The sequence below is a fragment of the Alexandromys fortis genome, unplaced genomic scaffold, assembly GCF_014885135.2.
Source record: "Alexandromys fortis isolate MF-2015 unplaced genomic scaffold, M_Fortis_MF-2015_v1.1 scaffold_1, whole genome shotgun sequence".
NCBI lineage: Eukaryota > Metazoa > Chordata > Mammalia > Rodentia > Cricetidae > Alexandromys > Alexandromys fortis.
The window spans coordinates 15,598,847-15,622,898 of record NW_026067927.1 but is presented as its reverse complement, the minus strand read 5'-3'; the positions used below and the strand labels follow the sequence as shown (position 1 = coordinate 15,622,898).

The 24,052-nt window shown below is 45.0% G+C and overlaps 1 protein-coding gene across 10 annotated transcripts in view; it reads left to right on the top strand.

Moving 5' to 3' along the window:
• The window catches only part of Hydin (HYDIN axonemal central pair apparatus protein), a 326,725-nt gene that overhangs the window by 235,038 nt on the left and 67,635 nt on the right, over positions 1-24,052 (top strand). For 3 of the 10 annotated variants that reach the window (XR_007592102.1, XM_050144332.1, XM_050144330.1), the window contains exons 42-52: positions 1,397-1,534; positions 3,849-4,032; positions 5,373-5,514; positions 8,072-8,237; positions 11,126-11,743; positions 13,474-13,695; positions 18,502-18,707; positions 18,902-19,084; positions 20,016-20,135; positions 20,498-20,657; positions 20,756-20,928. Coding sequence is in view for 4 of the 10 variants with exons in the window: in XM_050144332.1 (XP_050000289.1) it covers positions 1,397-1,534; positions 3,849-4,032; positions 5,373-5,514; positions 8,072-8,237; positions 11,126-11,743; positions 13,474-13,695; positions 18,502-18,707; positions 18,902-19,084; positions 20,016-20,135; positions 20,498-20,657; positions 20,756-20,928 (2,312 nt within the window). In the remaining 6 variants the exon portion in view is untranslated. Of the gene's footprint in view, positions 1-1,396; positions 1,535-3,848; positions 4,033-5,372; positions 5,515-8,071; positions 8,238-11,125; positions 11,744-13,473; positions 13,696-18,501; positions 18,708-18,901; positions 19,085-20,015; positions 20,136-20,497; positions 20,658-20,755; positions 20,929-24,052 lie in introns of those variants that run through there. The other 7 variants (XM_050144333.1, XM_050144331.1, XR_007592103.1 and 4 more) reach the window with 7 other exon arrangements.

The window sequence follows — 24,052 nt, the reverse complement described above, 5'->3', positions numbered from 1 at the left end:
CACACCCTGCACACATACCTTGCTACACACCCATAAACGGTATCACACAGCCTACACACCAGCCACGGTCTTCAAGTAACTGGTCCCATAGAAACCTCCAGTCCTCCTTCTCTCTGCCAACCTCACTGTCGTTTTCTTCCAGTTTTGTGCCTTGGTCCACACTCTCTTCTGCCTTCTCCTTGATCTTATTCCCCAGGCAGTCAATCTCCAGCCCCAGTGGACTCAATTCCATCCAGACCAAACCGATCATAGCTAGAATAATTACTCATCTCTCCTAAGTAGCCTGAAAGTTAACACCACACATCCCAGTGTCTGCCCCAGTAAATTTGCCCTCCATTCAAAAGAACCATGCTATGGCCCTCCTCACTCTCCTGACCTCTGAGTCACTCTGCTCTTCTTCATCCTCAGCCAGCAACACACATCTCCCAGCAGGCTTCCATAGCCCAGTGCTGTCCCTGCCTGCAGCTAAGCTCCTGCCCTTGCTCTCATTCCAAGCTGATCTCTCTACCTGTGCCCTGGACATCACCCCTTTCCCTCTTACTAATAAGTTCAGGAGTTAAATTCCCACCATTGTCCTTGCTCTCCTGTTTTTTCTTCTTTGTAATGTATTCTTTTTTTTTTTACACGACCTTACATTCATCCCCAGTTCTTAACTCATCCTGCAGATCTTCTTGACTGTAACTCCTCCAAAGAATGGCTGTGCCGACGGCCTGCTCTGTCTTGGCTGCCCCCAAGCTCTTTCACCAATTCCATTGAGACGTCTGGCCCCCATCTCCATTCCACTGGCTCCATTGCTTACCAGATTCCATACACACTGAGCCCTGCCCCCAAATCATCCCTACATGGCCAAGGTAGCTTGCAGCTTCCTCACAGAATGGCCTTTCGCTTGATGGTGCCTCCTGTTGTGTCCCCCCAAGTTATATGATCTCACTGTGGTCATCCCCACCCATCACTGCTCTTCATTTCCATCTCTGGTCACTTTCCCATCATGCCCCTCCTCCCTGCCAGCAATATGACTGATTTCTGTGAGAGGTGCTTGGTCTCTGTGTCTCCCATGAGAATGTTAAGAGCCACGTAGGCGGCACCAGTGTTAGCCCTGCTCGTTGTTGGTTCCCTAGTCCTCAGGGGCTGGTGCATGATGAGAACTCAGTAAATACCTCTTGAGTAAATGGACAGTCGAATGCAGTTCAAGACACATACAACAGCACCTCCCACGATAATCCTCCTTGAAGCTACCAGCCACTCTTGAGAGAGAAAAAGAATCCTTCATTTTACAATACAGTCCTCGATTATAAAGAAGGAGCTGTATGACGTTCCTGGTGGTTACGTGACTTGTAGATACAGTCGTTGAGACAAAGCTAGATTCTGATTTCCAGCTCTTCTCCCCCCTCATCAGGTTCCCTCCAGCCCTCTCCTCATAGGGCCCACCCAGCGGCGGCTCAGTGTCAGCGCCAGCGTTGGAGGTGAGACCGGGCTGATGAGCTGTGTGCTCCCAGATGAACTTCTCGTTCAGATCCTAGCTGAGCGGATACAGGTGCGTGCACACTCGCCCACCCAAAGCTACAGGCTTGGAACTCGCAAGCTGAGCCTGTGCTGAGAGCCGAGATGCTAGGCCATCAGCCACCCTCAGCAGCTCAGAGCCCACGGGTCTCTCAACAGCCACTTGCTTATCCCTTTGACAACTCTTGCCCATGGGGTCTCTCCCTTCCATGCAGTCTGAAGCCGCTATTTAAAGATGCAGGGAGCAGAAGATTACACATCAAAATAAATGAGTAAATAAAGCAAGAGGAGCGGTGGGTTAAAAAGTATAATGTAAGCAACTGAAAGTTAGAGTTTGACTGGCAGGGTGATATACACCTGAAATCCCAGCATTCGGGAAGCTGGGGTTGGGGTGTTGTGGATTTGAGACCAGGTTGGCCTGCATAGTGAGATCTTGTCTCCAAAATAAAGCATGGCTCTCTGTAAATTGCTGTTAAAAATGTTTTCATTATGTAATGTGAAAAAGATTAGTATATAAAACAAAATGACCTTTTATATGTTTGCAAATAATGTCACATGCATGGTAAACAACAGCTCCTGTCATATGACTTAAGTGTCGCTTGCTTTGCTTAGCAGGTCTAGGGATTTTATATCTCCTTTACTCTTTCTAAATTCGTTTTAAGGACATACTGCTTTTAAAGTCAAAACCAATATGTTGAACTTTTTAAGAACTTGAGGGGACTGGAGCTGCAGCTCAGTGGAAGAGTGCCCGCCTGCCTGCCCGCCTGCCTGCTCAAGGCCTTGGGTTGATCTCCATCAGTACACACGAAAATGTACTTAACTAAACTGCAGTCATGACCAGCAGGACCTAGGAGGGCCAGAGCTGTGTTCGCTTTGGTTTCTCACACTGGGCCACTATTAAGTGAACATTTCGTGTGTGTGTGTGTGTTCATGTTTATCCATGTGTGCATATGGGTTCGGGGAGAGAGGTACACATATACGTGGAAACCTGAAATTGATGATTTCCGGTGTCTTTCTCAACTGCTCTTCACTTTTTCTTTATGGAGTTAGGGTCTCTCTCTCTCTCTCTCTCTCTCTCTCTCTCTCTCTCTCTCTCTCTGAAGTAAGAGATTATCAATTACTAGACTATCTGGCTAATCTAGTTAGCAAACTAACTGCAGAGACCTCATCTTGGCCTCCCAAGATTACAAGCAGCACCCACACCTGCCTGATACCTACTTAAATGCTGGGGATTCAACTCCATTCCTCTTGGTTGTTCCTGGTCACCCGTGTCTCCACTGAGCTCTTTTGAGTAAATACTAAACTTTAGGAGAAATCATTCTTCAGTGGTCACATGACCAGAATCCTTCTGCTCCAGTTACATTGCCAAAGTCATTCCTCTCCTAGGCAGTGGGACCACTAAGAAAAGTATGGGCCTGGGAGACAACTTAGTGGTAAAACATTTGCCTGGCACCTCATAAAATCTGGGCATGATGGTATGTACTTATAATCCAATATCTGGAGAGGCAGAGACCAAAGGATCCCCAAGACTCACTAGCCAGCTAGTATAGTGGAATTGGTGAACCCCAAGTCCCAATTAAAGACCTCATTTCAAAATAAATAAGCAAAAAGAGGCTCTCAAGGAATAATACCTGGGGTTGTCCTCTGGCTTCCACATGCATATGTCTGCATGTTCACCTGTACACAAGCATTCACATACATGTACACACACACATACACACACAGAAAGAAAAGTGCCGGTGGCCTTTGTCATATTGCTGCTCTGACTGCCGGTTTCTCTGTCTGTGGGAACCCTTCCCTTTTCTTTCCTTTGCATCTTATTTCCATACACCTCATGGATCTTTCTAGAACTTTTGACACTTTCTTTTTTCTTTTATTCTTTTGTTGTTGTTTGTTTGTTTGTTTGTTCATTGCTTTTCAAGACTTGGTTTCTCTGTAGCTTTGGAGCCGGTCCTGGAACTATAAACCAGGCTGGCCTTGAACTCACAGAGATCCGCCTGCCTCTGCCTCCCAAGTGCTGGGATTAAAGACGTGCACTACCACCACCCAGCTGTTTCTTTATTCTACACATGGAGATGAAATAAATCCCCTGGTCTCCCATTGCCTGCCATCACCACGCTCCTTCATAGCTGACTAGGCATTTAGTCTTCATTTATGTTTCGAGGGACCAGTACATTCTATAAAACCAGCTCCTTCATTTCGCATCAGCGCCTGGACTTGGGTTTCATGGTGTTTATTTTGGAGCCCAGTGGGTATGCAGAACCTGACACAAGAACAAGCCTTCTCTCTCTCATAGAGAGCAGCTGATCTCCAGCCTGAAATAACCGTCTTGTTCTCTCTGCTTGCAGCTGAGTGACTGCTTCAGAGGCGTGGTGTTCGATAGCCTGGAAACGCTCTTTGCTCGGAGTGCACCCTCTGCCCTCCTCTGCCTGCTAAAGGCCATCGGCAGCCGGGAGCACATATATGTCCTCAACATGGCTCAGGACTATGTGGTCATGAAAGCCCAGGAGAAGGCCAAAAAGGAGCTAGAAGGCAAGCCCCCGACCTCCCTGGCCATCCTTCCCAAGCCCTACAGGGCTTCCTTTGCCATGGGGCTTTGTGCTTTTCAACTTGTTTCCCTGGTGCGATAATCCATCCAATGGGCTTAAACGACGTTGTTACTTCTGTGTCTCATTGGCACCTTACCTCTGCCCTGGGAAGTGACTGGAGCACTTGTTTCTAATCGTAAACAGGCTAAGGAGAGCACACTGTGGGCACATCCTGACCTAGGATGTTTGGCTTGCCGGTCTGGTTTAGACAACCACACAATTCCTTTGACCTAATGGGGCTATTTTTGTTCACTTTGGGTCATTTTGTCCTCCCCAGTGAAGATTATTGCCCCATTGTTGCGCACCACGCCCCCCCATCTGCGCTCTATGTGCTAGAATTCAGCTTGCGAGCTTCGGGCAAGGGACTGGAGGTTGAGGAAACACACACAGAGACAGACAGATACACGGACCTCCAATCACTGGTACAAAGCCCTTCTTTAATAGCACCATGGAGGCTTAAATACCCAGCAGTCAATGGCCAACAGGTGAAAATCCCATCCTCTGATCCTCTAGGGAAGGCACAGCTTTTAGTAACTCCAATTAGAAGGCTCTAGCAGGGAAGAGCAACTGAAGGCCAGGACTCCAATTGGTCCCAACACCCCATTTTACAGATGAAGATAGTAAAGCCCCACAATACCAAAAGTCTTCTCAAGATCGCATAATAGCCAAATGTGATGGTACGCAGTAGGTGTAGGAAGGATTGTAAACTCATGGCCAGCCTGGACTGCAGGATTGTAAACTCTTGGCTCTTTGTTTTAAAGAAAGGAAATATTTAAAGTACTTCGTTCGTGGACAGAACTCAGTCTGCGTCCTCACTATCTCCTGGGAACCATGAGCAGGCTCCTTTGAAGTGTTCTGGCCTCCTGCTTCCTGTTATCTAGAACACTTTTCTATGATGATCAACCTGAAAAGGGCTTATTATTAATAATAATAATTGTTTTCTTAATAATCTCCCATCACACTCTCGCTTCTGCGGCTAACCCTGTCTCTGACACTCCTGTCTCCCTCCTATAAAGAATCTTTTGATGGGACTCTGGCTAATTCAGTCATGTCTGCAGAGGTCCCTCTGTTGTGGAAAACCCCACATTCACAAGTTTAAGGATTAAGACTTAAAGTGGTCCTCTTTGGGGACCACTACTCAGCCAACCATAGATGGAACCCAAACTTGGCACTATAGAGAGAAAGGAAGCCCAGCAGGGACTGGGATGCCATCTACCCTGTTGCTGTCACTGTGTGGGCAAAGCTGCTCAGACCGTGACCTCCCTCTACCCCCTCACTCCACAGAGCGCAAACACAAGGAAGCTATTGCGAGGGAGAAGGAGCGTCTCCAAACCCTAGATGAGGAAGAATATGATGCCCTGACACCAGAAGAGAAAATTGCATTTGACCGTGAGGTTCGGCAGGCTCTTCGGGAGAGAAAGAAGAGGTGGGGACCAATGGCTGGCCACATCTGGCTGCCTCTGTATGACCCTCAGTCTGGGCAGCTCGAGTCAATAAGCACAGCCCCTCAGTGTCCCTCTCTAGGGACTGCGCAGGAACTGGATTCCTCCCCATGCCATGTAGCACTCCAGAAAGCTGGGCCTGCAAGCTCAGGCTACCCATCTCACAAACAGCCTTCCTGTCTTCAGACATCATGGTCATGGGCATTATGGTCTGGGGTTTCCAACATTAGAAGGTGCAGAGCTATGGTACTCAGCTATGATATACGCCCATTTTTTCCTCTCACTGACTCTGAAAGAGATTGTATGTCTCCTGCCCCCCCGCCCACAGCATACCTGTTAGGAATATTTCCTAAGCGAGCTCTCTGACGACGCAAAAATTCCCAATCAAGCCAAATCAAAACAAGTCGAACTAAGAAATATCCAGGTTTAATGGAAGATCTGCGCTCTCGGGTGGCCCCGAGGGGGGAAACCGGGAAGCCGCAGGAACGTGACCCCCGGGAGGAAGAAAGGGGGACCACACGTTCTTCTTTTGGGGGATCACTTAAGTACCCTGGGGAGTGGTCCTGACCCCGGCCTGCTGGGATTTGAAGTCCAGACCAGGTGGCTGAGATAGATGCCAGGGACTGGGGCCTAGGCTCCCAGCCTAACAATACCTTCATCCTTTCCCCTATATAAGAGAACTGTCTATTCATCAAGATGCATAACAAGCTTAACTTTGGTACCTGGGAAATGTTTCTTTATCATCAAGGCTGCAGTGCATTTGCTTCATAGAGCACATTTGAGCCCCAGAACTCATCAGCAGCTGTTTGTAGGATGCACATGCATGCACGCGCATACACACACACGCACACACGCACACACGCACACACACACACCATGAAGGATGCAGACGTAGCCTCGGTGAGCAGCAAGTCACAGCAACCAGGAGATGAAGAGACAGGTAGATCAGGGCTTCCTGGGCTTGTGTGCTCTTGTGTCCTTGCCTAAGAAATGCTTGTGCATGACCTCAGAGAATATAGACAAATTAATGTTCAACCCAAACATTCTCTGGTATCAGGATAAATCAGAATAAAATTTATCTTGTTTTAACAATTCATTGGTATACATATAATTTTACTAATTATTAAATACAGAAGTAAATTTGTATAGTAATGAGATATATATACTTTTTCTTTTGAGACAGGGTGTGTCTCACTGTGTAGACTAGGCTGGTCTCAAACTCAAAACTCACGGAGATCTTCTTGCCTATGCCTCCCAAGTGCTAGGATTAAAAGTGTATGCCACCACAACCAGTTATTTGTTTATTTTTATGGAGGGAATTAAATTTTTGACACTGGAGGACAAAGAGTATCTTCAGCATTTTTCAGAATTGACTGCTTGTTTTAAATTTGTAGTAATAACTGTTGGGAACACTTTCATGCAAATATGTACTACAAAATATCAGAAGTCTGTTTGTTTTCCAAAATTTTCTGGAAGTTCTGCCTTAATCTCAAGCCAAAATTCATTTCAGGATTCTTTTAAAATGAATCTCAAATTAGAAACTCATACAGCAGTGTTTAAAATCAACCAAGCATTCTAATGCAGTGACATGCTAATGTGATACTTCCATGATAAAAAAAAAAAAAGGTAGAAAAATATTTTAAGTCTTTCTTTTCCATAAGTAAGCTATTCTGTTTATCTAAAAGCAGAAAACTTTGTACAGTAAAAAAAAAAAAAGAAAACTGCAATTCATGCCATGCAGCAGTCTCGAATGTGAGCCAAGCAGCTTCTTTGACTCTGCATGCATGGTGTGATGGGGTGCACAGATAGTGGGTATGTTGAGAGTCAAGGCTACATGGAGCATGACGGCACACACCTGTAACCCCAGCACTCTGGAGGCCGAGGCAGGTGGATCTCTGTGAGTTCCAAGCCAGCCTCGTCTACATGGTATTTGATTTTTAATTAATTTTTGGCTCTTGCACATCCGGAAACTTTTTACCTCTGCTATTAGCCACAGGGGCAGACACGGCTGAAGACGCAGAACAAAGGGAAAGAAAACCAGGAAGAGAGGACTGGCCTTCTGGAGCCACCATCCTGGCTCCTAACCAGCTGGACTGGGAATGATATTCAAAGCACACATTCCTTCATGTCTGAACACGGATGTGAGGGTGTAGGGGAGCGGACAGCACCTGCACTGATGCCACCGCTGTCCTTGAACGCTCTTTCTCAGAGAGCAGGCTTACCTTCAGCCTTCTCTTTCCCACAAAAAGAGACGGGAATAGAAAAACAGATAAATTAAAAAATTCCAATTGCATTCAACTCATCAGAAATTTGCTGAATGACCTCTTAAAGATAGTTGTGGCCCCTTTCCTTCCTTCCTTCCTTTCTTCCTTTCTTCCTTCCTTGCTTCCTTCCTTCCCTCTCTTCTCCCCTCACTCTTTTCCTTCCCTCTCTCCTTCCTTCCAAGAAAGCTTCGCCCAGGGTCCCTACTCCTGCTGGTCCCGCCTGGGCAGGTGAAATGGGAGGCCCTAAACTCTCTTTTCTGTGTGTGGCTCGACGCAGGGAGCTGGAAAGGCTGGCCAGGGAGATGCAGGAGAAGAAGCTGCAGCAGGAGCTGGAGCGGCAGAAGGAAGAGGATGAGCTAAAACGAAGGATCAAAAAGCCTAAGCCAGGCCCTGCGAAGGAGGAGCCACCCCTCAAGAAATCACAAGTCCCCCCAATCAAGCAGGTAGCGGCCCTTACTTCCTGCCTACTGAGAAGCAAAGAAGCGACCACTGTAACCACAACCAGCCCAGTGTCTCTACCATCCAGAAGCTCAACTCTCTATGTTGTGTCTACATGGATACTATGGTAGGGAATAGGTAGAAGGACCAAGCCCAGTGCTGTTAAGTGCTATATGTAGGTGCTGGGTTTGTGTTTCACCTGGTCATGCATTTTAACATCCCATGCATTCAGGACAGTGGTCCCCACCTATGGTTCACAGATGAAGCCAGAGTCCCAGCCAGAACCCTATCCAGTAATGTCTTTAAATCCAGTAATATCATAGTCTTTGCTCTTTCCTTTGCCTGCTACAGGATTGCAGATGGTGCTAAATAGTTAGTATTAAAGACTTGCCTCCGGGGGCATCGATAGGCTCTCCCCAGTGCCTATGATTATGGCAGCCATGGTTTTGAGCATGTTTACAGTACCAAGTATAAATTCCCTGCGGTGGAGCAGGCCTCAGATCCAATCAAGAGAACATTTGGTTACTCCCATAAACACTCTGCCACTATTGCGCCAGTGGGCACATCTTGCCTAGCAGGTCATTTGTAGCATGCAGTCCTGTGCTGGTTAAGATCACTGATGTCTTTTCTCCCCTAGCAGCACCTTATGACACAGTAAAAGCCAACCAGTAAGGTGATAATTTCCTGGTCAATTCTGCTTTGATTTCTCTATGCCCTGCAGCTAAAGTATGTGACGTCTCAGCCATAGGGTCTTACCCTCTGTTTGTGATGGGAAAACAAGAGCAATGGTAATAGTCTGCCTGTGTGCCTCTGGTTCCTCATCAACCACCACTTCCATGTTTTATTGGAAAAAAAATCAAAATAATCTATGCCAATTTAACATCCCAATTTTTATGTTTAATTATATTTGTATTTATTTGTGTACATGTGTGTGTGCTATAGCACACAAATGAAGGCCAGAGGACAATGTATAGAAATTCGTTCTCTTCTTCCATTTTGTGGGGCACAGGGGTCAAACTCAGGTCAACAGGCTTAGCAGCAGGTGTCTTGGCACACTGAGCCATCTCGCCATCCCCCAAACTTACTTCTTAAAGATAGCATTTCACACACCATCAGGAAAAAAGACTGTTCAGAGCCCAGTCAGCCTAGAAGCCTGTCCAATGACTTCCTCATAGTCTTTAGCTGGAATCTGTTGGGGCTTTTAAGTGAAAGTGTGTGTGTGTGTGTGTGTGTGTGTGTGTGTGTGTGTATCCTTTCTAACCCAAGTGGCTGTGGCATGCGTCCTGCCCCTCCTATGTCCCTGGCACAGAATAGAGGGCAAGTAGCTTCAAATGTGATTTGATGACTTCACACTGAAGCAGGAAGGACCATAGACCAGCCATCTATTTAGGGACAAGTTGTGTGTGTATCGCCTGAGCTTAGCACAAAACACATTTGGCCATATTCCTTGGAAAGACTTCTTGAGCTTTTTGAGACCCTTCTTGGTCTAATGTAGTCATCCGGTCTGAAAATGCTAGCTCAGGGGAAAACCAGCTGAGACCAGATCCATCCTCTGGAAGTGGAAAGAAATATCAATATCAGGGGATGCCAGAGGACGGGAAGGACTGGCATGCTTGAGAACCACCCCGTTTTAAAACACAACTGAAAGCCCCCCCTCCCAGCCTGGTACCACATCCCACTCCAACCCCCATGTCCTCACAGTGGCTCTGACAACTGAGGCCTCTTCTCGCATGTGTTCAAGTGGGATGCTGGAATTCTTAGTTATAAGGGAGCTCTGACAAGTGCTTTCACGTGGCCACCTTGCTGGGCCGGGTTCAAGATGAATAAATCAAAGAAGCAGAGTGAGATGAGAGGAAAAGCCAGCCCTTGGTCACTCAAGACTCCATGAGTGAAGCACCCCTCAATTTAGCTAGGAAGGGGGACACTGAAGGCAGTGATCATGAGGTCGGACTGGATTTGCTGTCACCTGAGAATGGTCCCCCAAAGTGATAGAACCACCTCAGGATTTCATCTAGGCAAAGAGAAAAAAATCAGAGCCTACAAAAGAAATTCGAAAGCACAGTAAGAAGAGGGGGTGAGGCTTGGTTTCTGTTTACCAAGTTCATTGAGTAAATAATTTGTTTTTGTTTTTTTCAAGACAGTGTTTCTCTGTGTCTCCCTCCCTGGCTGTCCCGGAAATCACTTTGTAGACCAGACTGACCTAGAACACACAGAGACTCACCTGCTTCCGCCTCCCAAGTGCTGGGATTAAAGGCTTGCACCACTACCACTCAGCATAAATAAATATTTGTAAAGTCTTAAGTGTGACCAGATTCTAAACTCCCATTTGTCCCCAGAAATATAATACAAAAGCTGTGTAGTTTTAATAACTTCACGTTAAGAGAACCCTTACTCCAGGGGAGACACTGTCATAAATTCCTCGTGGGAACCTGCACACGCAGTCAGTAACAGTCCTTTGACGTTCTTATTGCTATACCCATTACACACAGAGAGGACTAGGTTGTTGGCAGGGTCACAAAGCTGTAATACTGCGGGACTTGAACTGTCACCCTCTCTGTCCTCTCCCGGAGCACCTGAAAGCATGTCAGAAAACTGTCTTTGCTGGCCTTTTCCTGTTGGTCCTTCAGACCAGTGGTCCTAGAGCTAAAATGCCTGGGCACCTATCTCAAAATTCATGAGGCAGAGCCCACATCTGCAATGTAAAACCATGAGGCAGAAGTTCCGACGCAGCTCCCACCATACACACAAAGTGCTTCCCAAACTTCCCAGACCTAGGGAAGTACCTGAATCGTAGGCCACCTGGTGCAACAAGATGTCCCTCACTGTCCAGCATGCAGTTTTGCGTGTCTTTAATAAGCTGTTTGATGCATAATTCATATGTTTTGCCTTCTAGGTTCCCACCACTACTGCCAAGTTAGAAATAAAGATGGAAACGATAGAAAGGAAAATTTCTGTCAGAGACCAGCCAACAAATGAAGACCCCTCTAAGAGAAAGAAACCCACAACCGACAACGCATTTGGATTTCCTATTGCCCAGGATCAAGAGGACAGTGAAGGAGACTTCCCAAAAGATGCTGACAAGACACTGGCCCAAAGGTTTAAAGTCTACGACTTCTGTCTGAAGGATGTTCAAAACATCCTCACATACTGGGACCGCAAGCAAGGGGTCCAGATGCCTCACGCAGGCATGGAAGATATGCCCCATGAACCTGACGATCAGCGCCAGGCTCCTTCAGGTGGCGGCGGGCGCAGGGGCCGCAAGGATCGGGAGAGGGAGCGCTTGGAGAAGGAGAGGGCAGAGAAGGAGCGCCTGGAGAGGGAGAAGGCTGAGAGAGAGCGACTGGAGAAGCTGCGGGCAATGGAGGAGCGGAGCGATGAGGGGGAAGGGGAAGAGGAAAACGAGGGGAAGAAGGATCTGGGGGTGCCCTTTATCAACATCCACACTCCAGACTTTGAAGGCATAAGTTGGAAGCATGCCCTGGAGAGTGAGAAGCTTCCCAAAGGAGATCAGGTACAAAGACTCCTGTGGGATAAAACAAAATGAGGCATAGGGACTATTTCTTTTTGTTGAAAGTCAGTATCCCCTTTGATGAATCTCTGATGCCTCCTTGTATATACAACAATAACGCCTAAACGGACCCTTCTACTCCATCTATCTGGCCTCATTAAAAGCCATCTGAACTGTTGATCTTTAATACTGACAACTCTAGTACCCAGGGAACTAGAGAGGTGTTTGGGGGTCAATCAAGAGACTTGTCTATTCCAAAATGTCTTTCCCACATACTTCCCATTAGGATGGGAATCAGTCTATTAGGTAGCCTTTCACCGCTACCAACAGAAGTATTGGGCCTTAAAAAGCAATGTCAACTGGTGGTTTAGGTGGAGGAGGATATATATCTGTCTGGGAACTATTTCTGTAAAAGATCAGAAAGTAAAATTCTAGGCTAAAGAGCATACAGTCTTCCAACAACTTCTCAATTCAGCCTTCGGAGGGTGAAGGCAACCACCGACACAATACAGTGGGCATGGCCATGTTCCAATAATTTTTATTTACAAAAGCAAACAGCAGGCCAAAGTTGTCAGCGAGCGGGCAGAGCCACAGTTTGCTGACCTCTGGTTCATCAGAAACCAGGTAGACTCTTTAGAAAGACAGAAGATAGCCCTAGAGGGATGAATGGCAGGTAACAGTTGGAGGAGGGGAAAAGCAGTTCTTCACAGAGGCAAATTTATGCCATTGTCCTTACTGCTGTTCTTGCCACAGCGGGTCCAGGGCAGGCTGAAGAGCACACAACACTTCCTCTACTCGACTCACAGTTTTGTTTCAGGAGTGAACACGCCAGAAACTCTTTCCTTTTTGCCAAGAACATCTTGTATAGTTTTCGTGCCCTCCATATTTGAATCCATAGGTTGGTTAGGCTGTTAATTTAGTTACTTATGGCTTTCTCTGTGGATATTGTAAGTCCTAAGAAGTAACTCCAGTTTCGTGTTAGGATGCTTCGTGGTCCATGGGATGGGATGCAGATTACATAGAGGTCTTGACTTGGTAGGCCTACCAGGCTGCTTAGTCCACAGAACAGGCTGTATATGCCCTATACTGTTGCAATGACAATCTCAACACTGAGTACTTATTCTAAGGACTTCTGCATGCTGGGAAGGAACTTGCTGCCCACTTTCCAGGCCCTTGCTTTAGAGGTGACTCATGTATGATCCAGAGTACAGTGAGAGAAAACCCGGAACATTTACTGTTTGGTAGGTTTCTCTCTTTGCTGTATATAACCTGCCCCCAACCCAACTTCTGTTTATCTTTGGAAAGAAAAACATTTAAAGCAAAATGAACATCAAGTGTGAGAATGAATGAACCAGATCTATGCTACAGACACCTGAATGCTAAGAGCTGATCTGTTTAAATTAAACAGCCCTATGGAGGGTTAGGCCATCTACTGTATCAACCTAGTTCCTGCCCCAATGGAGTTTATAGTTCTATAAAAGACAGACAAACTGTCACAATAAAGTGTGACAAAGGCCATGAGAAATACAGAGTATAAGCATCCCATAGCAAGAGCGTCTAGGGAGGTCTGAAAAGCCTGGCGCAGCCAGTTCGGAGGCCCATCCTTCCCTTGGAGTCTCTCAGAGGACTGAGGGCAGGGAAGGTTGCATGGGTCACCACCCTTGTTCATTCTGACAGGGTGTGGCATTGGCGCACAGTCTTCACAGGTAATTAACGCAAACCTTTTCCTTTAGGTCCTGGACCTCCTAGGCCTGGGGTCCTCCGGACCACCCATTCCAGCTCCTGCCTTGTTCTCCATCATCTCTTACCCAGTGAAGCGGCAGTCTTCGGTTGCCACTGAGATCCTGAAGCACTTTGTGTTTGTGGTTCCACCAAATGATGACCTCACCCTGCTGGACGAGAAAAAAGAATTAGAAGGAGACTCTGATCTCTTCCTCAACACCACGGTATCCAAGGTAAGGAATCCGTGACTGGTCTTGCACTTGGTAGGGTTCACAGGATGGGGAGGAAGGCCATCCCCCATGGCAGCAGTCTGAATCTGGTATGAGACTTGTTTCTCTTGGCGTCCTGCCTGAGGAGCCTCCACGAACTCCCATCACTGTGTGTAGAGTGTGTGTGTGTGTGTGTGTGTGTGCACGCGCGCGCGTGTGTGTGCGTGTGTGTCCCATCTACCCGGGAGGATGCTGAGAATGATGCTGCTCCTCTTTTCCAGTCCCCAGGAGACTTCAGGAAATACATCACATTACTCTGAAACTCATATGCAAGAAAAAAAATGGGAAAAATAGCTTTTTATTTATTAGTGTGGTTTTTTCATACTAAGTGATGGGGTCCATCATGCACTTCTGAGCAGCTGGATTGTGGGCACTGACCATACTCCCCATGATCCTCCTGCCCTCTCTCACCAGCTCCCTTCCTCTTCCCAAATAGTGCCCCTTCTATTTTCATGACGCGCGCATGTGTGTGTGTGTGTGTGTGTATACATATATATAAAATCTAGGTTCTACACGCGAGAAAGCATGAGGTATTTGTTCTTTTGGTTCTGGCTTTTTCACATAATAATCTCCAATTCCATTCATTTTCCTGAAAATGACATAATTTCACTCCTTTTATAGCTGAATAAAACTCCAGTGTGTGTGTGTGTGTGCTATTTCTTTTTCTATTCATCTGTTACTGAACACCTAGGCTGACTACCTAACTTGGCTCTTGTGAACAGTGCCACACTCAACATGGATGAGCAAGTATATCTGTAGTATGTTAACATGGGTTCCTATGAGTGTATTCTCAGGAGTGGAATAGCTGGATCATGTGTTCTCTAGTCTTTTCTTTGTTTGCTGAGGAGCTGTCATACTGGTTTCCTTAGTTTACATTTCTGCCAGCAGTGTGTAAGGAGCCTCGGTGTAGTTTTGATTTGCATTTCCCTCATGCTGAGGTTCTGGGGTTTTTGTTTGTTTTTCTTTTTCTTTTTTCAAGTGTCAATCATTTTGAGAAGTAACTTTCATTTCATGTTCCTGTTTATTGATTAATGTTTGGGGGAGGTATTTAGTTTCTGGGTTTTTCATCTATTCTAGATATTACTCCACTGGCAGAGATTCTCTCGTGTTCTGTGAGTTTGTCTTTGCTCTACCTATGGCCTCCTGAGCTAGCCAGAAGCTTCTGGCTTCAGGTGATCCCGTTTGTTCATTCTTGAGATGACTTCCTGAGCCGTTGGAGCCCCTCTAGGCCCCTGCCTATGCCTGTATCTCAAAGTATTCTGCCTGTCTTTTTCTTCTTTGTTTCAAAGTTTTAAATTTTACATTAAGGTTTTTGATACATTTTTAATTGCTTTTTGGTGAAAAAGATGGGTGTAGGTAGTCTCATCCTATACACATGGGTACCCAATTTTTCTAGCACCATCCTGTGAAGATACTGCCTCTTCTCAGTAGATGTTTTAGCACGCATTATATAGTTAACAAAATGAGGTGACTTGTTTCTTGGTCGTCTATTCCCTTCTGCCGGTCTGGGTGTTTTGTTAGCGTGCTCTGTCGTGTAGCATGAGCTCGGGTGGGGCGATACCACAACATTGCTCTTTTCCTCAGGATTGCTTTGGAGATCCAGGATCTTTGTGCCTCCATGGGAAACTTGGGATGATTTTCTGTCATGAGGCTGTTGGCATCAGAATTTTGAGAGTAACTGCATTAAGTCTGTGGATGGCTCTTGGAACTGTGGCCATTTTCACAATATTAGTTCTGCCAGGTTGTGATCCCGAGAAGTCTTCTTGTATTCTAGTGTCCTCTTCAGTTCCTTTCTTCAACTGAAACTAGCTTATTGTTGATGTGTGTGTATCAGTGGGTGTGAATGTATGCATAACGTGTGTGTGTGTTAGTGGTGAGAGTGTGGGTATAATGTGTGTAAGTATCAGCAGGTGTGAATGTGTATATAATGTATGTGTGTCAGTGGGTGTGAGTGGGTGTGTATAATGTGTATATATCAGTGGGGGTGAGTGTGGGTATAATGTGTATGTATCAGTGGGGGTGAGTGTGGGTATAATGTGTATGTATCAGTGGATATGAGTGTGTGTATAATGTGTATGTATCAGTGGGTGTGAGTGTGTGTATAATGTGTATGTATCAGTGGGTGTGAGTGTGTGTATAATGTGTATGTATCAGTGGGGGTGAGTGTGGGTATAATGTGTATGTATCAGTGGGGGTGAAGGTAATGTGTGTCAGCGAATGTAGTATGGATATAGGCTAGGAAATTAGAAAGAATACAATACCACTAGAGGGGCAAAAGGTATTGAGGAAGGGTGACATGACACATGAAGCAGAAAAAGAGGCTATGGGGAGGGGGCTAAGTGTACAGGGCTGTCGGGGATGATAAAGAAGAGGAGGGAGAAGAATCAGCAGAAACAGATGTCGTTTGAAAAGCCATAATGAAACACAATACTGTGGATACTAATCTTGAAAAACTGGCTCTTTTCAAAGGGTAAATAGATTTGTTCTAAAACTAAGGTAATTCACAGTACAAGAATACAAAGATATGGGTTAAGGAAACACACACCACCAGGGAAAAGTTAGATTATTAAAGAAATTACCATGGGAAGATTGGATATTATGCATGAAGTCACTTCTTAATCTCCTTGCCTAACAATATGTGAAGATAAACTTTAGTTGAACTAATTTTTTTAAGTTAATAAAATGAAATCATGTAAAACTAGAAGAAATTATGCATACAATTCATGAAAGATATGGCAGAAAGAAATAGATTTGAGCAATAATGTGTAGATTATATGCATATTAAAATTATATCCAGGGCCTTTTATACCAAGGGCAGAATGGTGACCCAACATTTAGCCCCTTTGTAAATGCTAGCTCCTACAAAGCCACACACTGCCCAGCAGGAAACGAAACCACCTGTAGGCCCCGTCCGCCTCACGATGAGGCTCTAGTGCAGGTCCAGTACCAGGTGAAAATGAGGGCGTGACATTGGTGGGCATGCCTCGGCAGAGCAGAGTGCCCGGTGGTGACTCTGCAGAGACCAGGTAGAGAGGGAGAGGGAGCACCGTCGGAAGTGGCTCCTGTGCCGACCCCTCCTTCTGAAAACCGACCCTGTCAGAGAAACAGCTAAGCAATCTTCCACCTGTCATTTGAGGAGGAGCTCTAACTGTTTTGCAATTGACAAGGAAAATTTTATTCTTTGGCTAGAAAAATAATAGCTGAAAATATAAATTTTTGATAGAATTAGAGCATCATACTTGGATACACATCAGAGGAACTTGATTAAAATTTACTACAGAAATGTAGTTTAAAAATGCAATGTAATATTTATAATATATGACCACTTGGGAACTGTCTTAATTGCTTTTCTGTTCCTGTGAAGAGACACCATGACCAAGGCAGCTTGTAAAAGGAAGCATTTAATGCAGGGCTTTCTTGCCTTTTCAGAGGGTGAGTGCAGGACCATCATGGCTGGGTGCATAGCCACAGGCAGGCAGGCATGGCTCTGGAGCAGTAGCTAAGTACTTACAGCTTATCTGCCAGTTAAAGACAGGGAGAGAAAGATTGGGCCTGGCATGGGCCTTTGAACTTCAAAGCCCTCCCAGTGACACACCTCCTCCAACAAGGTCACACCTCCTCCAACAAGGTCACACCTCCTAATCCTTCCAAAAACTGTCCCCCCAGCTGGGGACCAAGCACTCAAATATATGAGGCTATGGGCCATTCTCCTTCAGCCCACCACAGAAACACATAGCTATAAAAATGCATGCCTAAGTCACGCAGGGAAGTATGCATGTATATTGTGTGCACTGTGCATTACAGAAGTATGGTTCACACACAATGGTTGACTCCATTGTGGCAGTACAGGAGACAGTCCTTGTTCTGAGGAGCCATGAGCTGAAGTACTTAGAAGCAGAGCGTCAGGTTGATGGGCTCTAGAACCATTGGTGAGACAAGTCTCAGGGCATATGTGGGGGAATTTTCTAGATTAGGTTAATTGGGATGGAAAGACTGACCCTAAATGTGGGTGATGCCGTTCTGTAACTCCTGAGCTGAAGGAAAAGGAGAAAGGCAGCTGGTGTGAGCATTGTCTCCCTGCTTCCTGGCTGAGAGGGCAGCGTGGCCAGCTCCCTGCCCTCCTGCCTCCGTGCTCCCCCGCCTTGACAGACTCAAAGTGGGAGCCCAAATAACCCTCCCTTAAGTTGCCTTTGCCGGGCTTTTCATCATAGCAACACATAAAGGTTAAGACGACAAATAAATTAAAAATAAAAGAAAAAAATAGAATCAAGAAGCATGAGAGATGCTTATTAAACGTGACCAATTAGATACAAGTGTTGATTTGTACTCCATCCCAAAATAGTAAGAGATTCTTTTAAATCCTTTTTAAGCCCTAAGAACAAAGAGAAGAAGAAAGGAAATGATGGGGGAGTAGAATATGCCGATAAAATATTAACCATCATGTGGCAGGTGGCCGGAGAAACTGGCCCAGGCGGTGCCAAGGAAGTTGAATGCCCAGCTGGCTATGATGGGACCCTGCCAGGAGCTGAAATTTATCCCATATGCTCCATGTCAGCTTCAAGATTGCTCTAGGGTTTCTACTTCCTCCTCAGGGGACAGAGTACCCAGAGAAACACTGGCCTTGTCACTAACCCACGAAGCTGGCACTACTCTTTCCTTGAGGCCAGCAGCACCTGCTGCTCACCACCCAGACTGCAGACATGCTGTAGGCACCTCTGTCTTTGCTGTGTGCCAGGGGTATTTAAGCCTTTGTGCTCCTTTTGAATTAAGGCCCAAGATGAACCGACCTCTCTATCTAAGGGGAGCAAGCAGAAAACGAAAGAAAAATCAGAACAAGCTCGTGAAACTCAGAAGGAAAAACGTCGGATGAACAGCAGAAAAGGCCTCTCCGGGGGACCGCCAGGGACTAACACACCAATGTCTGACATAGACCAGAACAGCTTCGATGGGGAGCACTCCCAGGAAAAGTTCGTCAAGTAGGCCTTGCAGCAACCAGGGAGAGGGAGGGTGCACAGCCATCACAGCACCAGAGAGGGGCGGGGCTGCCCTGCCTAAGGCCTCCCAGCCTGCCATGCCTAACCCCAGTGGCACAGTCCCTGTCCCACCCGCTTCCCCTGTCCTCCCTCAGCCAGAAGCATGGTTACTTTAAAAGCCTGTGTGGTTGTTTCAGGCTGAATCACTTCCGGTGGATTGTGCCCCCCAATGGAGAGGTGACCTTGAAGGTGCATTTCTCCTCTGTTGATCTTGGCAACTATGACCAAACGTTTAATTTCGAGCTTCTTGGGACCCGCCGCCAGTACCAGCTCTACTGCCGTGGAGTCTGTACCTACCCGGACATTTGCAAAGATCCAAAGTAAGTGGATTTAATTTTCAAAGAAAAGGTCAAAAACTATGTTTTTGAGTCCCCTCATCCCAAGGCACCTTGAGCAAGGTACATATTAATAATACATGGGGACCAGCGAGAATGCTCAATGTAAAATATGCTTGCTGCCCAGCATGCGTGCATACACACACACACACACACACACACATACGCACACTAAATATAACAATAATAATAACAACAACAATACCGTTGAACTGGGAACACATCCCAGACCCTCTTGTACCAGGCTTCAGTGCATCACACCTTGTTTCAAGAGCACCAGAGATGACGTCATACTACAGGGTATCCCCCCCCACTGAGACAAAATAAACACTACATTAAGAGAGAAAAAATGTCTTCTGGCAAGTGAGTCTGCATATTAGCTATTAAGCTGATTAAAACCACTTTGACTTTTACTCTAAGATTTGTCCTCCTGTGAAATGAACATAAGCGTGAAGCTCATTGGGTGGCTTTTCTCTGACCTGCTCAACATCACTGTGCAGTTTAGGTCTCAAATACAGGCACCTGGGTGAGCAAACTAGCAAGGTGACTCCCAGCCGAAGGAGGGACCTTCTGTAGCTTGTCCCTTTCCATAGTGCTCACCAAGGACCCCTGTTTTACCAAGGAAGTCGGAAACTGATTGATATCCACGGGATGAACTATTTAATAAGTTTCCATTATGATTATTGTGGAATTTCTATATCTGGTTGTTAGGAGTAGGAAATCCAGCCCGGCTCTAGGAGGCTTTGTCTCAAGCTCCAACCATATCATCCCCTCTTAGAAAGCAGGAGTTAAGCTTCCCCAGAGATGCTCGGGTTAACTGTCTTCAAACCCCTGGACCCTTCGTAGCACATATCAGGTGGCAGCATTGAACTTCTATTTGTGTGTGGTCATTTTGCCTCTTTCTCCCTGTGTTCAGGGTTGTGTTCCCTCAGAGGAAGAAAGACATGAAGTTAAATGAAGTCATCTTTAAGAAGTATATAATGAGTATGGAGAAATTTTACTTTGGGCCACTGCTTTGTGGAAAGTCAAGAGACAAGTAAGTGTTAGATTATTTCAAAGTCAATTTCAGACTTCTGGGTTGGGTTCACAAACACTGCGATTACAGTTCTTATGTAAGCATGGCTTTTATTGACACTGCCCCCATTTTATCCTGAACTCCTAATCAGGAGAATTGGATTCTTGTGTCCCTAAGCAACACTGTCACCCCATTCTTAAAGATAAGAAGACCAAGGCTTAGGGGAATCACGTCACAATACAGTATTCTCCGAGGCAAGTGAACAACTCCAGATGTCATGACCTTCACCACCTGCCACTGCCTCCGCACAGTCATACAGGCTCCTCCTACACAAAAATCCTTACTCAGTCACCACAGCCTCATCCATTGCCATTCACTTCCAGGTATAAGTCATCCTTGTTCCCCGGCAACATGGAGTCCCTGACGATCCTGAACAATTCTCCAATGGTGGTGGAGGCATACTTCTGCTTTCAGAATGATGTGAAAGCGAGCACCTACTTTCTAGAGCCCGTCAACATGACTCTGAAACCCAATGAAAAGCAGGTACCATCCAAGGGGGAAGTCAAGGCTGAGGCTTTCTTGGGAAAGTCAAGACCTGATGTCCTCAGTGGAAATGGACTTTGTTTCAATTCTTTCCACAGATATTAAATGTGTGGGCCTACCCTACGGCAATTGGCATCTTCGAAGACAGCATTGTCTGCTGCATCAAGGAGAACCCAGAGCCAGCCATCTTTAAGTTAAACTGCCAAGGAATTCGCCCAGAAATTGAGGTGGAGCCCAGGCAATTACATTTTGAACGGCTTTTGCTTCACAGGTAAGAGTTCTGGGTGACTCGGGGAGAGGAAGGAAACCTCAAGAACATTTAGCTCTAGGGTAACGAACTCATCTTAAGTTACTCTGGACTTTTTGGGTTTGTTTGTGTGTATGTCACTAGGAATTGAACTCCCCCTTGTACTTTCCAGGCAAATGACTCTGGCCCTGAGCTCCTCCACACATACTCCCGGGCCATACTTGATCAAGAAAAGAAAAGTCAAACATTCTCTCTTTTTCCATATATTTGAATTTTTCATATGCTTCCTTTTTGTGGCTCTGAATATGTCTGATGTCGTTTTCCTTCACAATTCCTTCAGAAGTATGTGTCAGGCAGAGATGGCAGAGACCACCAAAGTAATAGTGGTATTAATAATAATAATAATATAATAATTTAGCTGGGTCGCCAAATCAGACTTCCCCAGATGAGCAGCATCTATCTGGATTAGTGTACTTGTTAGTCTTTGTCAACCTGGTACAAGCTAGGGCCATTTGGAAAAAAGGAACCTCAGTTGAGAAAATGCCCATATTTCACCAACCTATAGACAAGTCTGTGGGGCACTTTCTTGATTGATGATTGATAAGGGAGGTCCCAACCCACTGTGGGCAGTCCACCTGGACAGATGGTCTTGAATTCTGAAAAAAAAAAAAAAAGTCTGAGCAATCCATGAGGAGCAAACCAGTAATCCACATTCCTCTGTGGTCTCCACTTCAGTTCTTTCCTCCAGGTGCCTGCCTTCTTCAAAGATAGATGATAACCTAGGAGGTACAAGATGAAACAAATCCTGCCCTTTCTAGGTTGCTTTTGGTCACAGTGTTTATCACAGAAAGAGAAAGCAAACTAGAACAACTAGTTATTTCAAAGATGAAAGCAATAAACACAGAGAAAGAAAGATGACAGGGGCGGCTTTCGTGATTCCTCACTTCCTGACCACAGCAGTCTTACACTTTCTGGCCCAAATTAATAACGCAGGCCCAGGTGGGAAGTAGTGACACCGGCCTTTAACCCCAGTTCTCAGAAGGCAGAGGCAGACAGATCTCTGAGTTCAGGGGCCAACCTGGTCTACAGAGAGAGTTCGAGGACAGTCAGGGCTACACAGAGAAACCCTGTTTTGGATAAAAAAAAAAATCCACTTCAACCTCTAAGAAAGTGTTTTTGATAACTTCAGTCAACAGGAAAAAAAGTGGTTTGGAAACATACATAATTTCACATGGCAAGTGCTCGCCTACCTCCAGGGAATCCATTGCCATATATTCAGAGTCTGTGTTTATTTATAGAAGTGTTCCTAACATTCCAAACACAAGGGCCATTTTCTTAGGAATATCATTAGTCTGTTTATCACCAGATCTGACTGACATCAGGTTTACAAGAAGATTAGACCGAGTCACCTGCCCTTATTCGTTCCTCAGAATCATCTACCAGAATTGGTAGAAAAGTGGATCACAAGACAGATCCAGGATCCTTAACTCATTCCTCATAGTAGCAGGACTAAAACACACTAAAAGAAATGATACAGTGTATTGGAGAATTGGTTTGATTAAATCAAAACATTCAAAATCAACACAATAATGTACAGGATCCAGACTCCCTGTATATTTCCCACCTTTACATGGCTTTTTTCTTTTATATTATTTTTATTGTCTCTTTAAAGATTTTGTTTTATTTTTTAAAAATATATATTTTCTTCTATAACTGTCTGTGCCCATTTGTCTTCTTTTTTTAAGCCTATGCACATTGTAAAACACACTGGAACCTATTTAGAGTTTTTTATCTGGACCTCTTTTACTGCCTGCCTTTTTTGTCTGTATGAACAAAGCCTCAATCTGCAACACAGCACAGTGCACAGCTTGGAGACACATCTGTGTATCACCATGGCCCACATGAGAGACACAACTGGGAAGCTGGTTTTGGCTCTGCTTATGTGTTCTAGAACCTTCATTTATTTTTTTAAGTTCCTTAGACCCTATGGAAATTTGGTACACCATTTGTAAACAGAAGCTTTTTCTGTCCCTCCCAGTCCTGAGGCCCTTTTAAAATAATCACTCAGAGGCTTAATATTAATTACAAACTGTTTGGCCTAATAGCTCAGGCTTATTCTTAATTAGTTCTTGCAACTAAATTATATTCTGCCAAAGCAGCTTGTTTATTAATCAATGTTAATAAAACGTATTCACAGCATGCAGAGAGACATCCCACATCAAGTAATCCCTCCCCACGCACCTTCCTCTCATATGTAAATGCTTGCTTTAACTATTTAGGTATGTATTTAATTGGAGAACCCATTAAAATCAGGAAACTAGTAAGGGGTCAGAGGGAAAGCTTCAAGGTTACTTTGAATAAATATTTGTCAATCTTGTTAATCTTTTCAATTATGTCACCAAACTAGTCTGTGGCATTAGGTCTAGCAATATGACTTTTGTGAAATTGGGTGTGCCTATGTTTGGTGCATATATATTCAGAATTGTAATATCCCCTTGGTGGATTTTACCTTCAATGAGTGTGAAGTGATAGTCCTGTCTTTGGTTTGAAGTCTATTTTGTCAGATATCAGACTAGCCATGCACACTTATTTCTTAGTTCCATTTTCTTGGAATATCTCTTCCCATCCTTTAACCCTAAGGTGGTGTCTGTTTCTGATTTTGAGTTGTGTTTCTTGGAAGTAACAAAAGATGGATACTGTTTTCAAATCTAATCTGCTAGTCTGTATCTTTCTATTGAGAAATTAAGACCCCTAATACTAAGAGTTATTATTTAACTATGTGTATTAATTTCTGGGTTTTTTAAATTTTGTTTCCTTAGAGTTCTTTTGATTAGCTAGTTTGGCATTGCTTATTTATTCCATGTGATGTCTTGAGTGTGCTCACCCTTCTCTTCAGACTAAAATCTTCCTTCCAGTATCCTCTGTAGAGTTGTTTGAGTGCCTGCCAACTATAAAATGCATCTTTATTTCAAACACACATAAAACATACAGTGCAAAGCCATGAAACAAGGCTCATTAAATTTCAACTTAATGAAATTGTCTTCAGTATATTTCCTAACCTTGGCACAATTAAATTGTAGACAGATTTCTTATTGTTGAAGAAAATGAGATTTAAATGGCTCAACAGATGAAGGCACTTACCACCAAT